Source organism: Exophiala aquamarina, assembly GCF_000709125.1.
Source record: "Exophiala aquamarina CBS 119918 chromosome Unknown aczIA-supercont1.9, whole genome shotgun sequence".
In the NCBI taxonomy this organism is placed as follows: domain Eukaryota; kingdom Fungi; phylum Ascomycota; class Eurotiomycetes; order Chaetothyriales; family Herpotrichiellaceae; genus Exophiala; species Exophiala aquamarina.
In genome coordinates, this window is record NW_013550579.1 from 590,398 (window position 1) to 612,756 (window position 22,359).

Consider the following 22,359-nt stretch of genomic DNA (forward strand, 5'->3'; position numbering starts at 1 on the left):
AGATCGATATATGATTTGGGCGGGTGATGAGAGAAACGCGTGGGCTACTGGGTATGCCGGTGAGAGCCTAGACGCGTTTCCAGCCCTTCGTATCATTTCTATTTAACGAGGACGCGGACTCTCAATGGCGACGGCCATCGACTGTCGAAAGAAGGGACTGTCGGATCTGAGAATCCCCCTGAAGATCTAGTTGTATTTGCACAGTTCGGCAACATGATTTCACTATTAGGGATGCCCGGCGCTGCCTTTCCGGCGCCGAACCCGTTTCCACGGAAAATAAATGCTTGTACTCGTACCAGGCGCATCATCAGAAGCTTTCGGACTCAAGCTTCCCCCGACGCAACAATGGACATAAAAATGAAACTCTAAAAGACGAATGATTTGTGCAGAAGTGACGTCATGCTCGTGGGTGGATCTGGGCCATCCATCAGCTAGGACTCCAGACGGCACAGCGCTGGTCCTTTGGAACCACAAAGGTCAGGTATAGATACTGTAGGCTGTACGGTAGTTAGCTGGTCGGTCCACGTTGTTTTTCGCTACATGAGCACGAGATATGCACTAGTATCATTAAGCATGGAACTTGGTAGATAAGCGAGAAATGCGGGAGACGTACCTCCTATAGAAAGCTTGTTTGGCAAGTTCGAGGCAAGAGCCCTGCCTATTATTAATTGGGTTCACTTCTATTTAACAAGGAAGCAATAAGCAGAGGAGAGAAACGAAGAACGCGGAGTTATGCTATGAATTCCATTATCATACGTGGCGTAAGGGGAAGGTAGAGTACGAATCGCAATCATAGTTACACAGCACCAGCTGTCCAGGAACGTGAACCCCAGGCTCAATACTTCGAACCATGGTTCCCTCCCAACGCCTTCTCCCGTTGCGGAGCATCATCCACTCTTATGTCAGTCTTATCCGAGAGCCTTTCTAGCTGCCGAAGGCTTCTTCATCTGCTCTTCCCACACGGCAACCTCCCGAAGCAATCCCAAGCGGTGCTCTCTGGGAAAGTGGTCCAAATATTCTCTCGACACCACAACACAACCCTTGCGATCGGGGTCTTTGTAGACTATCGGTGGCACCCAACCCCAAAACATAAACGCTCTCATCATTGACGAGGTAATGTTTACATCGATGTTGCAAAAGACTTGTCCCTGAGACACGCCGATGGTTCGGGCTCTGAAGGTGGGCTGTTGTTCCAATCGCCGGCTGTAGAACTCGGTGCAGATGGCAATTGCCAGGAAGATCCGCCTCTTTTGGCATCGGTAGGATCCATAATCCAAACCGATGCGGTTGCACAACACAATCTCGGAAGCATGGAGATCACCAGGATCTCCTAGCTTTGCGGGGACTGCTGCCTTTACAGGCTTGGTGGCGCCCTTGGAGGATCCCTTCTTCATCCCCTCCTCATCCTCTTCTGTAAACAGTGGGAGGTCCACTGACGATCCATTGTCTGGGCAAATCGCATCCCAGAAGGCGTCATAGTCCGCCTTCTCCTTTGAGCGAGCCGTCAGAGTTTCTCTAATGTTGTGTAGGATCTGATCTTCCTCCATTTTGATTGCAGCATCACCTTTCGAGCTGCGTGTGTTTGCTGTCTTCTTGCTCCCTGGATTGGACGACCCCTCAGTGTCTGCTGGTTTCTCCTCCTCCGCCTTCTCTTCCCAAGCGATCCCACCATCTCGTGTCACTAGCTCGTTCTCCGTTTCAGAAGTACGTTGGCGTTTATGAGGACGTGCGGCTCCCCCGTCAGCCTCGTCCCCATCAGCACGCTTCCGTTTAGGTGAAGGTGGAAGGAAAGGTGGGACCTCAATGAGGTTTACTGCCAGGCCTACTGGCATCGGACGTCGCATTTGGGTGAGAGTGGCCGCAGCTTGTATCATTTTCAGTTCATCGTTGCCCAGCATTCCTAGAGCGTGTTCCTCAGCTGCACGTGCTACCTCTATGTTGCACTGGCGATGGTATTCGATGGTCGAGAGGTCCATGGTTGATCGTTGAGAAGAACAGTAACGGTCGAAAACGTGCAACTTGCGTGATTCTGAGAGTAAAAGTGAGAGAAGGTAGAGGATGTCTTGACAGTATGGTTCTCCCCATCGCAGAGCAAAATAGGGCAGTTTTATACATTCTTTGATGGATTTCATGGGCTTGAGGTCCTCATGCAGATCTGGCCTCCAGAGAATTTTGGGCATTGGTACGCTTGAGGTCCTCAAGAAACTCAATTGACAATGGAAGTCTGTGGTTGAGCGGCTAGCCAGTGCAAACTCAACTCCTTCTGTCTGGTTCAGTGTGTTTTCCGAGCCTAGGAACGGAAACCAAAGCGGTCCAGGCAATCTCAACACTGTGTGTGGTGGACTACGGTTCGAGGGGCCACTCTAAACCGTTCTTTACTATTTCTTTCTCCCGCAAGCGGCCCTCGCGGTCGTGGTATTCGACGAAGGCCGGCGGAGGCAGTACTCTCAGACACTGAAAAGCGAACGCCCCGCCTTTACAATGTGGTACTTTTCAACCGCGAGAGGACAGGGAACTGTGAATAGTGAGCAGAGAAGGTCTCAGGAAACGAGTAGCGTAAATTGTCTCAAGTCGAACTGGATGGAGCAGAAAGAATATGGTATTGTGATTTAGGTGGGTATACTATTCTAGAAAAGTCAATCATGGTCACCGTATAATCGAACGATGGAAATAAAAGCAATGGATCCTTCACAATGGTTGGAAGAAGGCGAACAGGCAACACAATTGTGAGGCTCTGGCACGGCATTGAATGCAGCGCAGAAGACGGGTCATTCTCGAATTGCACTACGGGGGGCAAAACGGCTGAACAATCCATCTTGGTGAGCCAGACAACGGTAGTGGCGGAAAGTACAGGAAGGTCAGGCAGTGGTCGTGAGGAGGGCGCAGAGCCTGAGGAAAGCGACGCAAAGGCGATTGATGGTTGGGAGTGGAAAACAGTCAGGTGGAAGATCGAAGAAGAGAACTGAGTAGAAGTGTGGTGGCTAACGAATAGGATGTGGCTTGTTGAACCAGGGTGTGTGGGCGTGACTCAGAGAAAGCCCAGAGGAGGAATCACTAATGAGTGGATGACTCTGTCCGGAGCGCAGTCTGACTGTAGAGTCCGGAGGAGTGAGTGGGCCACAACGCGCTGATCTGATTTGCAGTGCAAAGGTGTACGGTGGATCACTAGCGCTTCAGATGACGGACCTCGGCCTCAGCCACGGGTTCCGCTGAAATATGATTCCGCGGGAGACCTGGCGGCTCTCCGTAGTCGTATATCGTACAGTGCGGAGTGACCGTCACGGACCTGATCAGGGAAGTCATACCAAACCGGTAATTTATACCAATTCGTCTACTACGAGTACTCCCGCGGGCCACCACTAGCGACAAACACCATGGCCTGCCCCTCATCTATCACTACTGGCAGTCTTTACCATAAATCAAGAAGTGTCTGCTCGTCACTTTCTTACAACAAAAGACCCATTTTGTTTCTTTCTCAACTTTGCTCAGGCTCCCCAGACAGGCACTAGAAAGACTGTTCACCATGCCCGCACCGGCCCATTATCTGCTCGCCATATTTCCGGGCTACCAGTTACTAGATCTTGCTGGGCCACTGGACATCCTGAACATACTTTCTCTGGTCAAGGCCGATCTTCCGTTGACCTTGACCATCATCGCGGAAAGCCTAGAACCCGTTCCTTCAAAGCCGATCCCTCCTTCCTCCGCCAATTGGACATTCGACCTGCAAGCTCAATTTCCAGAGACAAATGGCAAGGTAAACACGAATTTCAACCAGTATCTGCTTCCCGACGTTACCTTTGACCAATACATCAGCTCCTTGGACGATCCCAGCACCAACAAAAAGGACGGCCATTTCAGCCCTGTTGATGTCTTACTCATCCCGGGTGGACTGGGCACGCGACTTAATCGCGTAAGCTCGGATGGACAGACTGTCTCCAATATTCGAGCCTTATTGGACTTTATCCCAAAAGTTGCACCTCATATTGCCCACGCGATCATCACGGTGTGCACTGGTTCAGATGCACTGGCTCAAACAGGTCTACTTGACAACAGGCGAGCAACGACAAACATCTCCCGCTTTCAGGATGTTGAAGGCCGAAACCCAAATGTAAAATGGCAGTCTTGGGCACGCTGGGTTCGCAGCATACCTGAATCCACAGACCGTGCCAATATTGAGATGTGGACGTCCGCGGGTATCAGTGCTGGAATGGATGTTACTTTGGCCTTCATTGCTCACCATTATGGTGGACTGGAACTATCCAGAGATTTGGCGAAAAGGCTGGAGTATGATTGGAGAGAAATCCCAGAGGGCAAGAAGGACCCTCTCTACGAGAAACATTGGGCTGCTTGACGTTTCCACAACACATCCTGGGCGAAGACCGGTCGGATGCCCTGTGGCTGAGTACTTCTTAGTATTGTCGTCGAAAATATGGCTCCACTGAAGAGTGAAGGGATGACAACGTCTTTCAAGGACTCAAGTGCTGCACCAGCGCAAAAATGTGGTGTTTGGCATAGTTTCCTGTCACCCACAATCATCCATCTTCTCGTTTCTCGCGTGCGCTGTCGATTTTTCCACTGCGAGTTGTTAGTTTTGCTCAACGGTGCAGCCTGGCTTCACTGCGTATGTAATTCTCACGGACCGGGCTCGTGATTCACCACCATCGTCCGAACTCGCACTCTGTTCCATAAACTCAAGAACAAGCCCAGCGTTTCCTTTGAGGTATAGATACGGAGTTGGCAGACTGAACACCATCCTGATACACATTGCATTTAATAACCAGCTGCGTCCATCGGGAACATGATTTTCCGAATGACGCCATCAGATCATCTGATCGTCATCGTAATCTGCACATCTACGAGTACAGTAGCACTTCATTAGCGGTGCCGACACACCCAGTCCCAAGGTACACTGAACACCTCCACCATGCCGATTTCTTGGTTTACCTTCCCTCTAAGACCAAGATCCAGAGGTAAAATGTACGTCAAAGGAATGGGGGCTTCGTATCACCCCCCCCTCGTTCAACACAGGTCACTTGTTAAGGAAACTACACTTCGTCCGCCTTCACGACGACAAAGGCAAGTGACTAGAGCTTCTAACCAAAAACACTTGATATACCCTTCAATGTGATTGTCAGAGCTTGACACTTCAGGTTACAGGTGCAGGAGCTGTGTGGCGCATCTGCCATTGCCTTCCCCGCAATGTTGCCATTCTTTATTTTGCTCATCGCCTTGTGGTATCTGTCCAATTTGATGCTGAGGGTAAACGCCCAAGGCCAACCACCGATTATCACCAATAATACCGGGCCCTTATCCCAATACAAATCTGTGAGTGAGCTTTCATGCTGTCCCAGCTCTTTGGATTGACAGAAACATAAGAGACCGGACATCTATGCACCGTCCCTCAACATCACGCTGTATGAAGAGCATGCCGTGACCCCAGGGTACGTCTTTCTCAGTCCGTACCAAACATTTCAGGAAGGCATCTCGATATATGATACCAGAGGGGTTAGTCGATGTCCCCTCAATCCATGAAGGAAGAACTAAACCGGCTCCGGGGCAGAATCTAGTGTACTCCGGCTACGGTTCTACCGGCGGTGGCCCGTCACACAATTTCCATGTCTGCTCCATCAGTGGTGCGGATAGCTTATGCTTCATCACAGGAGGTCAGAATCATGGCTATAGCCGCGGCTGGGCCATGGTACTTGATGACACGTTCACTGCTAGGTCATCGATTCACTCTCAAGGCGGGCTCGCCAACCTGGATGAGCACGAGTTTAATGTCCTCCCAGATGGCACGGCGCTGTTCACCTTGTACTCGCCTCAGCCAGTTGATCTCACAGCATACGGTATTTCTAATCAAGGCTGGGTCCAGAATACTTACTTCCAGCATATCGAGTTGAGCACCAATCAATTGATTTTCGAGTGGTCTCCCGTAGACCATGTTTCCCTCGATGAATCGTGGGTCTCGCCGAACACAACGGATGTTTCTGGAGATGGTTTGACACCAACCACCCCCTGGGATTTTTTCCACATGAATTCGGTTGATCGAAATGCAGATGGCGACTACTTGGTATCTGCGCGCCATACGTCCACAATCTACAAGATCTCCGGACAAAGCGGTCATATCATTTGGAGGTTAGGAGGCGCACTTTCCGATTTTAGTTTCCCCCCAGGGTTGAATTTCAGCTTCCAGCATGATGCCAGATTTCGCGAAGAAAACGCTACTACGGCCATAATCTCGCTCTTCGATAATGCGTCTAATGGCTTTAACCAGTCTTCGCGTTACTCCACGGGAATGATTTTAAAACTTGACTACATCACCAACTCGACAACTCTTCTGCAGGAATTTGTTGCCCCTGACCAGTTCATCTCAGCTTCACAGGGAAATGTACAATTTCTGGGACCGAGTTCAGAATGGCAGACTTCGAACAAATTCATAGGTTGGGGCTCAAATGCTTATATCTCGGAATACACATCAGAGGGTCGCATGGTGCTGCAGGGCCATTTCGCAACGACGGGAGCTATGAATTATCGAGCATTCAAGCATAATTTCACCTCGAAGCCAACTGACACTCCTGCCTTGTACGCCTATGCACATAATGAAAGTGCTACAACATCATTCTGGGTCAGTTGGAATGGCGCGACAGAAGTCGTAAGATGGCGCATATATGGGAGCGCATCTTCCACGGGACCCTGGTCGGTTATTGATACATTCGACAAGAATGGATTTGAGACCCTTCTCACTGTGTCAGCTTACTATCCATGGAGCATCGTGGAGAGCCTTGATACTAGCGGCAACGCAATCAGGAACAGTAGCAGAGCCGTGAGGACCTTTGTCCCTGGCCCACGGCTGGCAAGTGTTTGTGATGCACTGGCCTGCCCGTCGACCAACAGTTCGGCCAGTTCTCAATCACCCCCGGCAAGCACTAGTAGTACCCAGCAACTAACCAACACGATTTCCATCCCTACAACGGTAACTGAGACGCAGACTATTTACCTGAGCCCGACTGCTGCAAGTGCAGCCGTTCATGGGAAGCAGAGAGATCTAATCACAACTGCCTTCAGCTTTGTTATGTGGTTCTATCTGGGGGCCATGATGTAGATGGTAAATAGCATACATACGCGAGAATCGAGCACTATTAGTCAAGAGGAAAGAATCCTGCTGCAATAAGAGATCATGACAAATCACTATTAGATACGTGGGATGTTGGTAATGCATTAGCTAGCTAGGGGCCCAAAGGGATAACCACAATAATAATTACTTCCCCTAACAAGGGCTCGTACAGGGCGCGAGGCGAGTGGCGCTGGGCAATAAGGGGTCCGCATAACCAGTTCGCCAATCGCCTGGGGCCGTCTCGGCCCCTGCACAAGACTGTTTATTACCCGAAAGTCTGAAAGCCGTTGAACTGAGACAGCATACGCAATGGATGTGTAGCGTCTGAAGCAACTCGTCGCTTGAACACTGAGAACACGGTGTCTTCCAACGACTTGACGTCCCATTTTGATTTGAGCAATGGTCTGTGGCGTGGTGATCTAACTCAAGCAACGGTGGGTTAATTTTGCAATCTTTTCAGTGTTCCCTTAACGGCAAGCCCTTCGCACTCTCTATCATCAGACTAGGAGACGCCAACCAGGCTCTGCAGCGGCGCCGAGATGAAAGGTGGCTCTGGGGAGGATTTCCGTTGACCCTAAGTATATCGGTTTCATGATCTGAATCGAGAGTTGGAAGGATCAAGCCGCGAACATTTCTCTTCCTGGCACGACTAGAATTATTGAAGTGCACGAACTAGGACGAAATGCCTATCAGCATTGCTATATGCGGCGCCGGGCCTGCGGGTCTCACACTTGCACGTCTTCTCCAAGTGTCTAGGATCGACGTCTCGGTCTCGGTCTTCGAAAGGGACCCATCGCCCAAGTCACGACAGCAGCAAGGAGGCACGTTAGACTTGCACCCGGACACCGGCCTCGCCGCACTACGCCAGGCAGGACTGTTCGAAACTGCCTCCCAATATCTTCGATACGACGGCGAAGAGATGACTATCGCCGACAAAAACGCAACCGTGTTCGTCCACATGAAGGAGCAGCCCAAATGGGCCGACAATAAATTCGCCCGGCCAGAGATCGACCGTGAAGTCCTGAAAGATGTTTTGCTGGAGAGTGTCGAAGCCTCTTGGATCAAATGGGGAAAGGTCCTGGAGTCAGTTGAGGAGAGCACGAGAGTGTTGACGTTCCGCGACGGGTCCATGGCCGGGCCATTCGATTTAGTCGTTGGGGCAGACGGTGCGTGGTCGAAGGTTCGACATGTTCTCAGCAACGCCCGTCCTCAGTACGCTGGGATATGTGGCTTTGCAGGGTCTATCCCAGCCCCGAACAGAGACTTCCCAGATATCTCCAAGCAAGTTGGTAGGGGAATGTACATGGCGTTTTCTGACAAGCAGAGTCTCATGGCACAGAGGCTGGGAAACGAGAGCTTGAACATCAGCACATGGTATAGCAAAGAAGAGAATCACGCTGCGGACATTGTTGCCACTTACGGTTCAGACGAACAAAGGCTCAAGCAGAAGATCATGGACCATTACCAAAGCTGGGCGATGGAGTTGAAGCAGTGGATTGAAGCAGGCTCGGATTATCAAGCTCGGAATCTGTATGAGCTGCCTGTCGGCCATTCCTGGGCGCATAAGAGGGGATACACCCTGGTAGGCGATGCCGCCAGCCTCATGACCCCGTTTGCAGGCGAGGGAGTGAACAAGGCAATGAAGGACAGCCTGGTACTGTGTGACGCCATAAAAGACGCACTGCTACAAGACAGCGGGGCTACTAGCGATGTCGACATTGATGTCAATCTCGACAAGCTCGGTTGGGCAGTACAACAGTACGAGACTGAAATGTTCCCTCGCGCAAAGTTCTGGCAGGAAGAAACGATGAAGAACAAGATGCTGATGTTCAGTGAAGGCAGCCCACCGGAATTCCTTGCTGAAATGGCGCTGGTGGTCTTCAGAGAGGTGGGCATCGACTTGAGTAAAGGCTTGTGGTTTCTTCTTCCTATCCGCTTCTGTGCGATATGGATTGCCCGAGTGGTTCAGGGGGTTGGGGCATGCCGGAGGGCGATCCGTGAGTGGTATCGAAAATGAGGTTCGGCCTGCATCGATACTGAATTAAACTTCGTTACAATATGTTTGATACCCTGTTGCGCTATAGTAAAGGACTCTCTTTCGTTCAATAGATCTCATAGATTCGAGCTGCCATACAAGCAGTAAGAGATTGAGGAACAGTGTTGCTAGCTACCTAGGCCACCCATTCACGCCGTTATCGCGTTTAGCTGTCGCTTACGTTCCGAGTCCAGGGTCACCTGCCTTCAGCTGGTGTTGTTGGGTGGCAGTTGATTTCCGCATAAATGGCTGTATGCGGACACACTCTCTTCGTATAATTAGCCATCAGTGCTCATAGTACGGAGGATATGTCATCAATAAGTTTTCAGGCCAAGCCCAGAGACAAGTCACGACAAGCAACTTGTTAATAGGTATGTGATTCAACATAGGCTTATTCCTGACGTTGCGAGTGGAAATGTTCCCAGGCTCAATTTCAAGTCTTAAACAGGCTGACGCTACAAAATTCGTTCTTGAAAGATGTTCAGTATGTTTTGCGCCACGCGCCTTGGACGCTTCGAAGGGAAATTAGCCAAAGGTTCGGATGAAGAGGATTAACTATGTATGATAGAGGCCTATTTCGCAAGGAGTGCCGAGATCAGGTAGATAGTTTACATACTCGTAGGCGAATAAAGCCTTACCTTCTTCGAACTAGATTATTGAGCCTCCGCAGTATCACATGACCACGAGGCTTAGGCTCTCGCGACCGTCTTAGCTAATTATAATGTACGACGAATTGCTGCGTCTCATTCAGTGGTGGGCCCTCAGGGGGCCGATACGCTCAGAACAGACCTTTGCGGACCCATGCGTGCGGCAAGTCTGGATCCCGCATTGAACGCGGATGCATCGCCGATAACCACGATAGAGGATCAGAAACACTCTCAAGGCGCCCAGTGTTTCGTCAGCAAGGCCAAAACTTGTGAACACCACCCATCATTGGCCCCACTTGAAGAAGAAGCTTGGTTATGAGGACGACAAGGTTATCAAATAAGAAGCATGGGCCACAGTACGGAGTGCACTCTGGGAGAGTTCCATGCGGCGGGTTTCTCCCAGTCCTTACATCTCAAGCAAACTCCGCCTTGCTCCCAAGCGTGAGGCTATCTGACTAGGCGTTCCACAACACGCCATCGAACGCTGAGCCATGCTTTGATTGGTCTTGGATGGCAGAACAGAAACCCCTGATCCCAGGCCTTCGCCCAAGCCACCCGCCTGGTCGGAAATAGGCACGCCTTACGAGTGCCAGGTAGGCCCTCGATGATCATCATCATGCTCAATGCCAGGTGCGAGGTATCGTTTCGCAGAGCCGAGACGATCTTACGCCTAATGATTCGTGCTCCCGCCTGGTATCGTCCCCGTAGGTGGGAATCGCAGGCTATGGCGGCAACGCAAAAGTGGTCAGTTGCCTAATGGTAGTTCTACACAGGACTTCTCTGCTCTTTCTGTTCTGCTCTCTCCCTTCCACCCGACCCTCATTTTTGAACCAAATCATGCCCGAGGTTTGGCTATCGCGAAAGCTGGCGCAAGTCGCGTTGGCTCTACTACTTATCTCGTGCAGCTCTCTTGTATCTGCCCAAGATCCAAATGCAGATCCTTGGGGTGTTGCATACAGTACGAACAACTCAATAGGACCTGATGGTGAGTCGCCCGTAATCTGTGAGGCGAAGAGACATCGGCAGTAACCTTGAGATCATAGGACCGTGGTGGTATCTCTCCCAGGCCGTAGATTTTCCCGATCAGTTCCTCAGTGTTTATCCTTCTCTTACTCGAACCAACCTGGTCGTATCCAAGGATGTCTGCACCTCCCAAACCGCCGACTGCCCCCTGCCTGTGCAGCCAGGGTGGACGCCGTCTGGTGCCTATACGAATGTCAACAATGGCACGGATACCCAGAGCAATCCCTTCAGCCCAGACGATTGGGACAGTAGCGCAGCACCTTTACTAGGCATGGAGGGTTATGCATTCTACTCGCAAAATCGCTTCACCATCCACAGAAATGGCGACCTTGACCAACCAGGCTTTTTGGATGGTCTTGCTGTGCTTGTTTCGAACAACCTGACAGTAAACTTCCCCGGCGGAGCAGCTTATACTGTCGATGTTGGACTGGTAGGTCACATTATATCCCCAAAGGACTTCGCAACGTTAACAGCTGCGTCTAGTTTTCCTTGATTGGATCCCAGGACGAAGTGCGTTGGACAGGCACGAATGGTTCAAACTCTTTCGGTAACGCCAGCCTCTCCACGGCTTATAACAAGGACTACATTCCGTCAATATCCTTTGGCCTTCACATTGGTTCTGTAGAGCCAGAAATTGAAGGCAGCCTCATCCTGGGCGGCTACGATAGCTCTCGCTGTATCACCGAACCAATTGTCTCAGACACTACATCTTTCAACCTACTTGATATTTCTTTAAATGTTTCCAGAGGTGCATCCGCTTTCCTGAAAACGACAGCAAAAGAGGTCAACGGGCTATTGAAGGTCAACGGGGCCTCATCGAGCGGGGTGAAAATACTTCCCGAACCAGGTTTACCCTATATGTATCTGCCGAGGGACACTTGCGATGCAATCGCTGCGCATCTCCCAGTATCCTATAACGCCGACTTCAACATATACCTCTGGGATACCGATTCACCAGCTTATAGTGATATCGTGTCTTCTCCTCACGCATTGGCATTCTCATTCGAGAACGATGGCACAACCGAAACCATAAATGTCCCCTTTGCTCTCCTCAACCTGACGCTGGATAGCCCCCTTACCGCTGGACCAACACCCTACTTTCCTTGCAGCCCATGGACGGCTACAAGCGACGTCCCGTACACGCTAGGCCGGGCGTTCCTCCAAGCAGCTTTCCTAAGCCATAACGCCAACACGAACAAGCATTTCCTCGCCCAAGCGCCCGGCCCTGATCTCCTAGCCAAGAATGTAAAACGCATCGGGTCAACAGACACGACCCTTGCAGGTGCGGTCAATGCCCCCGACTGGGACTCTACCTGGGAGAGGACTCTAAAAGCCTTGAGCTCGAACTCTACATCAGCTCCAGATCCCAATAGCGGTAGCGGCCAAGATAGCTCGAGTGGCATCTCTGGCGGCGCAATCGCGGGCATCGTCATCGGTGTTGTCATCGTCATCGCCGTTGCGGCAGGTGCCTACTGGTTCCTTGCACGGCGAAGACGACAAGCCAACCCCCCAGCCTACGACAATACGCCCTCGTGGGCACAGAAACCTCCGGTAAATACAATGGAGATGCCGACAGCTGCACAAGTCCAGGGACCATATGACCCTAGCCCCGCCAAGGGCTATTATGGCCACAACCAGGCACAGCCGGCTCATGAAGCCAGAGAAATGCCTGCGACGCAGCCGATTCCGGAGCTGGAGTCCGACTCGAGGAGTAGAGCTGTCGAACTGAGTACCGAGCGATAACCAAAAGTTCTACGTGTGCATGTAAATTTAATGCCTTTTGAGGTCTCGACTAATTGTGTTGGACCTTCCGGCCTGAACCCTGCAAATCAGGGTTGATGGCGTATGGGTATTTCAGCGCCATACAGCCGATACCTCGCGGATGGATTGGCAAGTCTTCTAAGGGACCGTGATATATCTGTTTTGGGGAGCAATCTATCAACCAGAGCTACTTCAACTTTGTATTTATGCTAGGTGTTCAAGGCGTCGCCATTGAAGGCACGATACCAAAAGTAGGTGTGCTGAGGGACCATGGGCCCATGTCCATAGGGAGGACATTTTATGGAGCGTATAGCGGTGATAGAATCAGGATGACCAAAAATCACTCCACACCCTGAGAACTGTCCTGTGCTTCCGACATCTCTGTAAAACGCCTGGTAAAGATCACTAGACCGAAAGATCGAGGTGCAATTCTAGAACACTTTCTCCAGGTGAGATTTATGCGAGGAGTTGCATCTCCATTTTCAAGCGGTGTGGGCATCATGGAGCTTATGTCTGCTACTTCCGCTTGAGTATACTAAATTACCACTATGTGGAAAGTCTCTCCTCCAGTTAACGATGTGCACGAAAAAGCATCCTGGGTATGTGTTGTAGATGTTTCTCACAGTACACGTGAGCCCAGGGCGCCCGAGATTTCTTCGGCACGCCAAGACCCCCACACAAGCCAATCAGAGGGTAAGCATAGTTTATGACTTCAGCAAGCTGCGACCTCGTCGACATTGCTTTTCGAGCTCGTCGTCAACGCTCCTCTACTTCATCACCTCTCATACTCTGTAGCTGAGGCCTGCCTATCCTGCCAAGATGCGGTCTCAGCTTCTTCGCGCTGCTGCGCGATCAAGGGCCTCGCTTCCTGCTGCAACGAACAGATCATTCGGCTCCTCCGCAAGACGACCGGCTGAGGTCGAGCTCACTATCGATGGTAAAAAGGTGTCAATAGAGGCCGGGTCGGCGTTGATTCAGGCTTGTGAGAAGGCCGGCGTCACAATTCCCAGATACTGTTACCACGAGTACGCGGTCTTTGAGCTGGCGATCCAAATGTTGTGAGGCTAACCTGGCGACCCATAGGAAACTGCTCATTGCCGGTAATTGTCGTATGTGCCTTGTCGAAGTCGAGCGAGTACCGAAACCCGTTGCCTCCTGTGCATGGCCCGTACAGCCAGGTATGGTCGTCAAGACCAACTCCCCCCTCACCCATAAAGCAAGAGAAGGAATCATGGAATTTTTACTAGCGAACCACCCTCTCGATTGTCCTATTTGCGACCAGGGTGGCCAGTGTGACTTACAAGATCAATCTATGAGATATGGTGCCGACCGAGGCCGCTTCCACGAAATCACCGGCAAGCGTGCCGTCGAAGACAAGAATATTGGGCCCCTGATCAAGACTTCAATGAACAGATGTATTCACTGCACAAGATGTATTCGATTTGCCAACGACATTGCCGGTGCACCGGAGCTTGGTTCTTCGGGACGAGGCAACAATATGGAGATTGGTACATATCTTGAGCGAAACCTTGATACCGAACTATCCGGGAACGTCGCGGACTTGTGCCCCGTGGGTGCTCTCCTCCTGAAACCTGGCGCTTTCAGTTATCGACCCTGGGAGCTAACCAAATTCGAATCAATTGATGTTTTGAATGCACTGGGTTCCAATATCAGGGTGGATGCGCGAGGTCTTGAGGTCAAGAGAATATTGCCCAGATTAAACGACGATGTCAATGAGGAATGGATTGATGATAAGACACGTTTCGCAATGGACGGCTTGAAAACCCAACGCTTAACTACTCCGTTAATCCGACGAGACGGCCAATTCCAGCCAGCGACATGGGAGCAAGCCCTCACAGAGATTGCAACGGTATTCCGACAACTTGCACCTGGAGAGAACGAATTCAAGGCCATTGCTGGACATCTCATCGAAACCGAATCACTTGTAGCTATGAAAGATCTTGCCAACAGGCTGAACTCAGAGAACCTCGCCCTTGATCAGCCAGGTGGTAGTGCACCAATTGCCCACGGCGTCGATGTTCGAGCAAATTATTCCTTCAACTCCAAGATCTTCGGAGTGGAGGAAGCAGACGCGATGTTCATCATTGGCAGCAACACGCGTTGGGAAGCGGCTGTCCTCAACGCGAGAATCAGGAAGCAGTGGCTGCGCTCCCCTCTCGAGATTGCGTACGTCGGTGAACCATTTGAAACAACATTTAAATACGAACACCTGGGCACCGACGCTGCTGCAGTGAAGAAAGCGCTCGCTGGGGAGTTTGGCAAGAAGCTGGCTGGTGCAAAACGCCCCATGATCATTGTTGGCTCTGCTATCGCTGAACACCCTGATGCTGCCGCAATTTTCGAATCCGTTGGCTCTTTCGTTGACAAGAACCAAGCTGTCTTCAACACTCCAGAATGGCAAGGCTATAACGTCTTGCAGCGTGTTGCTTCTCGAACCGGAGCTTATGAAGTTGGCTTTACAACACCTTCACAGAAGGTCGCTGACACGAAACCTAAGATTGTTTGGTTACTTGGAGCGGACGAGATCTCCGACAAAGATATTCCCAAGGATGCATTTGTGATTTATCAAGGTCACCACGGCGAGACGGGAGCGCAATTAGCAGATGTGATCCTTCCCGGTGCCGCATACACCGAAAAATCGGGCACATATGTCAACACGGAAGGCCGAGTGCAACTCACCCGTTCCGCCGTCAGCTTGCCTGGCGCGGCGAGAACAGATTGGAAGATCATCCGCGCAACTTCGGAATTTTTGGGTGTTCCCCTTCCATACGATGACTTGGAAGTCCTGAGAGATCGGCTAGAGGAGATTTCGCCAGCGCTCCGGCGGTACGACACTGTCGAACCAAGTGCATTGACGAGCCTGTCGAAGGTACAGCTTGTTGACACTAACAAGGGAGCCAAAGCAACGAATGCCCCCATTGAGCTACCGATCAAGAATTTTTACATGACAGATGTCATCTCTAGAAGGTACGTAGCATATTGGATGACACTAGAGTCCGAAGACGAAATACTGACAAGATACATAGCTCTCCGACAATGGCTCGCTGTTCAGCCGCAAAGGAAACGGGCAACCCCGAAACAAATTTCCAAGCGCCTGGAGAACCGGATTCGCAAATTGAGTATGGCGGGACTATGGTCTAAAAAGGCCTTCAGTATCGGTCTTGCGTTTATTCAAGTAGAGTCTCGCAAGAGATGTATTTTTGCAGAAGAGTAACATCGTACCCGACGGGAATGCCAAGGAAGACCTTCGGCATCAAACACCATGTATAGGGGATTGAAGCAAACTGGCGTTCAGAGCGAAAAGGGAGACCACACATGAGTGTTGAAGGCTCCTTGATCGGTAGGCGATTGTACATATTTCATCAAATGAAAGAAAAGAGATAAAGCTTCGGTAACAAAACCTCCTTCCATCGGTAGCAGCTTATTTTTTGTGCTTCGGCGCGTTCTGCAATGCGAAGTATTGCAGTCCTTTTAGACCAGGGCACGAAGCTCTCCGACTCGAAATCCAAAAACGTTTCAGTGCTTGTAACTTGTGGTATTCCCATAGCCAGGCTGGTTGAGAGGTCATGCTGAGCTAATTGTGGAGGGGGTTGCGGCTGTGATGTGCCGAATCTACCACGAACATCATTCCGCTCATATTGCGCCATCAGCCTAGCATTTGATTCTTCGAGATCTTTTCTTTTCTTTTTTTGAGTCAAGGTACGGAGTACCCAGAGGTTTCGCTTGACCATCAGCCTGTGATATGAAGATTCGCCAAAGGTGCACTTTCAGACTCACGCTCACACAAGCGTCAATGAACCACGATGTCTATCCCCACGATTGACCTGAGCCAAGCGGAAGATGTATCAACCAGACCTCTGCTGCTAGATCAACTCCGCAATGCACTGCTCGAGGTCGGGTTTCTCTACCTGACCAATCATGGCATCGAAGCTTCTGTCATCCAGGAGCTGGTTGACTTGCTTCCAAGACTATTCGCACTTCCTGAGGCTGTCAAAGAATCTGCTGCGTTGGTGCATTCTCCCCATTTTCTAGGCTTCAGTAAGTTCGGCTCGGAGACGACCGCCAAAGCCCAGGACGAAAGGGAACAGTTTGAATTTGCGAATGAACTACGAGTAGAAGACAGCAATGGTGGGCCGCATGGGCTGCCACTGCACATGAGGCTGCAGGGGCCCAACCAGTGGTTGGACTCGGAAGAGCTTCCACAGCTCCGCAAGGTAGTGGAAGCTTATCTCAGCGCGCTTCAAGGTGTAGCTACGAGGTTTCTGGACGTGGTGACTGAGGCCCTCGGTCTGCCTGCGGGCACGCTGTCGGCCTTCACAAGGTCACAGGACCGCCTCAAACTTGTCCATTATAGACCGGCAGCGGATGCCACACTCAACGCACACTCCCAAGGAGTAGGCCCGCATAAGGACAGCAGCGGGTGGATAACATTACTGCTGCAGGCTTCCGACCCGTCGATCAAGGGGCTACAGGTCCTTTCCAAGGATGGACTGTGGCTTGATGCGCCCCCGGTGCCCGGAGCACTGGTGGTGAACGTGGGCCAAGCTTTGGAGGTCGTCACAAACGGGGTGTGCAAGGCTACGACTCATCGAGTTCTCCTGCCGCCTGGGAACTACGATCGCTACAGCGTGCCGTTCTTCCAGGGCGTGCGACCTGATTTGACAAAGGATGATCTGAAAGTTCTCTGGGAGCACTTCGATGCTGAGAAGTGGAAGACGAGGGAGTCAGAGGAGGGGCAGAGGATTGATAGTCCCTTTTTACGGGGCAAGTATGATACTTGGGGAGAGGCACAGTTGAGAACTAAGGTCCGCAGTCATAGGGATGTGGGGAAGAGGCATCATCCTGATGTGTTTGATAAGTACATCAACGATGAGTGACACGGATAGAGAAAGACCTCAAAACTGTTCAGTTCTATACGTATGAGCTTGAACTTGCGAAGAAGTGTGGCCCCTGATCCCGTTAAGCTGCGTGGACAGTTCAATGCGAAGTTATTTGTTTACTCGACCACGACATCCTTGCTGGTATCGAGTTCCTCGTATCTCCTCAAGTCCATCTTTCCACCTTCCAACAACGGAATGACATAAGGGTCGAATGTTTTCCAGTATGGGTTTTCGAGGTGGTACTTCTGGCTGCTTTCCTTTTCATAGCGCTCGACGATGGTAAAGTCGCGTGGGTCATGCACCGATTGCATGACGAACCATGAGACCGTCTCTTTGTCCTTGCTGTATGTTCGGGAAGCTTCGATCAGTTTGTTCTTGAGTTTTTGGAGCACGGCTGAATCGCCCGAGGCGGCTCTCATGTGGACGACCAGGGTGTAAACCATTTTATATGATGATTAGGAAATGTGATGCCTTTTTGAAGGACTGGGGCGATTTTGGTGGAAAGACGGCGGACGAGTATGCTACAGCGATAGCTGGATGCTAGATATTAGTTGTTATAATATACTTTTGAGGCTCGTCGTCTGTATTGACCTTTGACCAATTCCCCCGCTTGCCAGCTGGTGACTGGGTGGGGATGCCTCAAAGGAGCTGCCACTGGTGGTGGTTTGTCTCCAGCTGGGCCAATCCTTGCCTGAGAATCGACATCAATAATAACAATGTTCTTACCTACTCACCCAGTCGCTGAGTCACGGTGTTGATGATTTGAGATCACGGTCAGACATTGTCCCAGGTAGACATGAGAGGCACAGAGACTTCCAGCTGGAGAAACCACAGCAGTCACGTGACTGAATCTGCCAAGCCCTACAGCAGCAGTCCGTCTTAACCTGCCTCTGCGTCTGATCTGGTGAAAATCGGTCCTGGATCGGTGGCTAGTCTTCCTGGTAGATCCAGATTCGCATCTACCGTAGATAATCGCATCTTGGTGATGATCAGGCAGGGTAGCGAATCCAACTACCCGAGCCAGCGCCAGCGACCACCACCACCACCACCACCACCATCACGCCATCAGTAACTAACCCCAGAAAAGGATGAATCCGGCTGATCAAGCCGATGCTAGCCCGCCTAGGATCAACAAGCCCATCACGGGCTGAGTGAGCGTTGGATAAACGATGTTCCGGCAACTGGGGAGCCTCGAGCCAAGCACGTGCAGCCCAGGCACATGTTGGGTTCCTGGGATCCAATTCCATGGTTTCTCCTCCAATAAATTTCCCCGCCGTCATGATTGAGTGACGCGAGCCCGCAGTCAACGACCAGGATCCTAATCGTCCTTCTTTTCTGACTTGTCCTGACTGCTCGCTGCTCATTGTGACGGTTCTCTTATTCTTAATTGTTTTATACACCATGGTCGAGCATGGCTGAGCCCTCCATCATCCACAGCCGGCTCTGGACCCCATCATTCTAGGAGATGAAATTTGCCAAGTACCTTCTCCTCTTCCATGCTGCGCCGTTGATCGACTTAGCTAACGGTGTAATTCAGGGAGCTGGAGGACGATGCTGTCCCAGAATGGAGAGTAAAATACCTTAATTACAAGGCGGGCAAGAAGCGGATCAAAGCCATCTCTCGCGCCCTGAAGACCGTCAATCGCACCCCAGCAACGCCTGCCCGACCACCACTCCTGCCCGAAAACTCCTCCGAGCGCGTGCCCTTCACTCACTATGACTTCACCCGATCAACTCGCCCAAACACCGCTGGAACCATCCTATCTGTCCCAGAGGAAGAAGAAATTGCCCCCGAAGACTACCCTAAGTCTGGCCCCAATCGACGAGAAAGTCAGACACTGTTCGCCAGTTCCCCACCAATCATGATACCTGGTGCTCCCTTCAGCAATGAAACAAGTAGCAGAAATTCCCCAGATAGACAACCACTACAACATGCCAATAGCGACCCTGCGGCAAGTAGGCGACAGATGAACTATGGGAGCATTGTCGGAACCCCGCCCTCGGACGAAACACCTGGCAATTTTGATACGCTTGAACTCCCAGATCCTGCCTTGAGTCCGGCTGAGACTCGAAAGCAGAAAGAATCGGACCCGTCCCCTGCTATTGAGCCCCGGTTACCTGAAAGCGCCCAACCTATTCCTGGCCCTGTTCCCTCGTCTGACGCATATCATGTTGGCGAATCCAACCGTCCTCCAAAGTTAGGAAATAGTCTCTCACGCCGCATGTTTAACAAAAAGCTCGTCGGTAAAAGCTCCTCTGCTGCATATCCACCACATACATTTCCTCGCTCCCGATTGAGGAGACTTTTCTCCGCTCATGTTCTGGATTCACCCAAGGTGAATGACGTCCAACTCAGTGCTTATCGAGAATTGGACACCCGACAGGCCGAATTCTTCTCGTTCTTGGACGATGAACTAGACAAGATCGAGACCTTTTATAAACTCAAAGAGGAAGAGGCATCCGAACGTCTCCGTGTCCTTCGCAATCAATTGCACGAGATGAGGGATCGCAGGATCGCAGATATACAGCAAGCTAAGGGGCAGAGACATCCACCCGAGGAGGGCATTCTTGATGGGATTCTACCAGCCATAGCCCTGCCCAACGCCCCCCTCAAGGAGCATGCCCAACCAAATGGCAATGGCCACTTCATGAGACCCTTAAGTGATGCTTTAACCCGTGGTACTACAATCGGTAAAACCTCCAAGGCTATGATAGGTCAAAGTTCTCCACTAGGTCCTAATGCTCAGCAACGTATCAAAGACGCAAGGCAAGATTATGTCCGGCACAAGCACAGCAACGAAGTCCCGTACATATACGCCAAAAAGAGACTGAAGCTAGCTTTGCAAGAGTTCTACCGTGCTCTCGAGCTGCTGAAATCCTACGCTCTTCTGAACCGCACGGGATTCCGTAAAATCAATAAAAAATACGACAAGGCGGTACAAGCTCGACCTCCACTGGGTTACATGACAGAAAAGGTCAACACCGCTTACTTTGTGCAGAGCGACGTGGTAGACCATCATCTCACTGCTGTTGAAGATCTCTACTCAAGATATTTCGAGCGCGGCAATCACAAGATCGCTGTCAGGAAATTGCGATCCAAGTTGGGCCCTGGCGATCTGTCTTCCACCACCTTTCGTAATGGCTTGTACGTTGCAGCCGGGGCATGCTTTGGCATAGCAGGCCTTGTCGATGCCGCAAATCTACTATACAGTTCCGACCCGACACTGTCGGTCCAAACCAGCTATCTTTTGCAGCTGTACGGTGGCTACTTTCTTGCCTTACTCTTGTTCTTAATATTTGTCCTTGACTGTAGGATTTGGTCAAGAGCACATATCAATTATGTCTTTATTTTCGAGTACGATACACGCCACGTTCTTGATTGGCGACAATTAGCGGAACTACCGTGCTTTTTCTTGTTCTTAAACGGAATCTTCTTGTACCTTAATTTTCGTCAGAGCGGCCAAGGTTGGTTCTATCTCTATTGGCCAGTCGTTTTGATTGCCTTGACTTTGGTCATCATGGCATTTCCTTTCCGATACATCTACTACCAAGCTAGACGATGGTGGGGGTATTCGAATTGGCGCCTTCTCCTGGCAGGCTTGTACCCAGTCGAGTTCCGGGACTTCTACCTTGGCGACATGTATTGTTCACAGACATACGCCATGGGTCAGATCGAGCTCTTCTTCTGCTTGTACATCAACGACTGGACCAATCCGGGTCAATGCAATTCCAATCACTCACGCTTGTTGGGCTTCTTCGCCGCATTGCCTGCTGTCTGGCGTGCCTTGCAGTGTCTCCGCCGATATTACGACTCTCGGAATTGGTTCCCCCATCTGGCCAACTTCGCAAAGTACTGCTGCAATATCCTCTATTACATGACACTGTCTATCTACCGTATCGACAAGACGAACCAGAACAAAGCAGTCTTTATCTCTTTTGCGGCCATTAACGGGGTCTACTGTTCTTTCTGGGACGTCGCCATGGATTTCTCCCTCGGGAACCCTTGGGCCAAGCACCCATTTCTCCGTGACCACCTTGCTTACAAAACTATCTGGATCTATTACTTTGCCATGGTGGCGGATGTGGTGTTGAGACAGCAGTGGATCTTGTATGTTATCTTTACTTCTGACCTTCAACACTCTGCTTTGATGTCTTTCTTCGTCAGTCTGGCAGAGGTTCTGAGGCGAGGAATGTGGAGCCTCTTCCGTGTAGAGAACGAGCACTGCAATAACGTGGATAAATTCCGGGCTTCGAGAGATATCACTCTGCCCTACGAAATTACAGCCTCGCCCGAACTTCTACAGAAGTCAGCGCGCCGACGACAAGAAGAAGGCCAATCTACAGAGACGTCAGAGACCCTCACTGAAGACCACCCCCAGACTAGACCCGAGCTTCACCTCACCACAGGCGCCGACATCGAACGCGCAGAGACGACAACGTCATCTCTCCGCCAACGCAAAACACGAGACGCCCAAACCCCCGCCCCGCGAACGCCCGGGCTCCGTGCCCTTGCACGCGTCGGCACATTCATCGCCTCCGCGCACTCCCAGGACTTCGAGAAGCGTAGACGCCCAGAAGTCGACGGGGCCGACGGCCCCAGCTCGGAGTTGGGCATCGCGGCGATAGGTGGCAGTAGTGACGACGACGACGACGACGACGATGACGACGACGATATCCTCGGCCGCGAAGATGAGGAGAGGGAGTTGCAGAACCAGCGTAATGAAGAGGAGCTGGAGGAAGCTAATCGCTTGGTCCATCATGCTAGAGGCGGCGAGCGCTCTGGGGGATAGATAGTGGAATTGAGACAGTCACTGCAAGAAATATGCTCTCTACCTATTCACCCAAAAATAAAAAATAAATCAGAGACAAGTCATCTAC

General features: G+C 51.1%; 9 protein-coding genes across 9 annotated transcripts; 7 read left to right on the top strand and 2 right to left on the bottom strand.

The window, feature by feature from the left end:
* Positions 1-908: 908 nt before the first annotated feature.
* A1O9_09185 (uncharacterized protein) lies at positions 909-2,180 on the bottom strand (the record flags this gene model as incomplete). Its single annotated transcript, XM_013401879.1, has 1 exon — positions 909-2,180. The coding sequence occupies one exon, from the start codon at positions 2,178-2,180 to the stop codon at positions 909-911; it is 1,272 nt and encodes a 423-aa protein (XP_013257333.1).
* A 1,343-nt stretch (positions 2,181-3,523) lies between these two features.
* On the top strand, positions 3,524-4,351 carry A1O9_09186 (uncharacterized protein; the record flags this gene model as incomplete). The annotated part of the gene is made up of 1 exon (XM_013401880.1): positions 3,524-4,351. One exon carries the CDS (start codon positions 3,524-3,526, stop codon positions 4,349-4,351), a length of 828 nt encoding a protein of 275 aa, XP_013257334.1.
* Positions 4,352-5,199: 848 nt separating this feature from the next.
* On the top strand, positions 5,200-7,102 carry A1O9_09187 (uncharacterized protein; the record flags this gene model as incomplete). Its single annotated transcript, XM_013401881.1, has 3 exons — positions 5,200-5,325; positions 5,368-5,441; positions 5,476-7,102. 3 exons carry the CDS (start codon positions 5,200-5,202, stop codon positions 7,100-7,102), a joined length of 1,827 nt encoding a protein of 608 aa, XP_013257335.1.
* Positions 7,103-7,796: 694 nt separating this feature from the next.
* On the top strand, positions 7,797-9,131 carry A1O9_09188 (uncharacterized protein; the record flags this gene model as incomplete). The annotated part of the gene is made up of 1 exon (XM_013401882.1): positions 7,797-9,131. One exon carries the CDS (start codon positions 7,797-7,799, stop codon positions 9,129-9,131), a length of 1,335 nt encoding a protein of 444 aa, XP_013257336.1.
* Positions 9,132-11,090: 1,959 nt separating this feature from the next.
* Positions 11,091-12,562, top strand: A1O9_09189 (uncharacterized protein; the record flags this gene model as incomplete). Its single annotated transcript, XM_013401883.1, has 2 exons — positions 11,091-11,249; positions 11,303-12,562. 2 exons carry the CDS (start codon positions 11,091-11,093, stop codon positions 12,560-12,562), a joined length of 1,419 nt encoding a protein of 472 aa, XP_013257337.1.
* An 837-nt stretch (positions 12,563-13,399) lies between these two features.
* Positions 13,400-15,815, top strand: A1O9_09190 (NADH dehydrogenase (ubiquinone) Fe-S protein 1; the record flags this gene model as incomplete). Its single annotated transcript, XM_013401884.1, has 2 exons — positions 13,400-13,605; positions 13,664-15,815. 2 exons carry the CDS (start codon positions 13,400-13,402, stop codon positions 15,813-15,815), a joined length of 2,358 nt encoding a protein of 785 aa, XP_013257338.1.
* A 589-nt stretch (positions 15,816-16,404) lies between these two features.
* A1O9_09191 (uncharacterized protein) lies at positions 16,405-17,478 on the top strand (the record flags this gene model as incomplete). The annotated part of the gene is made up of 1 exon (XM_013401885.1): positions 16,405-17,478. The coding sequence occupies one exon, from the start codon at positions 16,405-16,407 to the stop codon at positions 17,476-17,478; it is 1,074 nt and encodes a 357-aa protein (XP_013257339.1).
* Positions 17,479-17,597: 119 nt separating this feature from the next.
* On the bottom strand, positions 17,598-17,924 carry A1O9_09192 (uncharacterized protein; the record flags this gene model as incomplete). Its single annotated transcript, XM_013401886.1, has 1 exon — positions 17,598-17,924. The coding sequence occupies one exon, from the start codon at positions 17,922-17,924 to the stop codon at positions 17,598-17,600; it is 327 nt and encodes a 108-aa protein (XP_013257340.1).
* A 1,022-nt stretch (positions 17,925-18,946) lies between these two features.
* On the top strand, positions 18,947-22,271 carry A1O9_09193 (uncharacterized protein; the record flags this gene model as incomplete). Its single annotated transcript, XM_013401887.1, has 2 exons — positions 18,947-18,987; positions 19,019-22,271. The coding sequence occupies 2 exons, from the start codon at positions 18,947-18,949 to the stop codon at positions 22,269-22,271; spliced, it is 3,294 nt and encodes a 1,097-aa protein (XP_013257341.1).
* Positions 22,272-22,359: the final 88 nt, after the last annotated feature.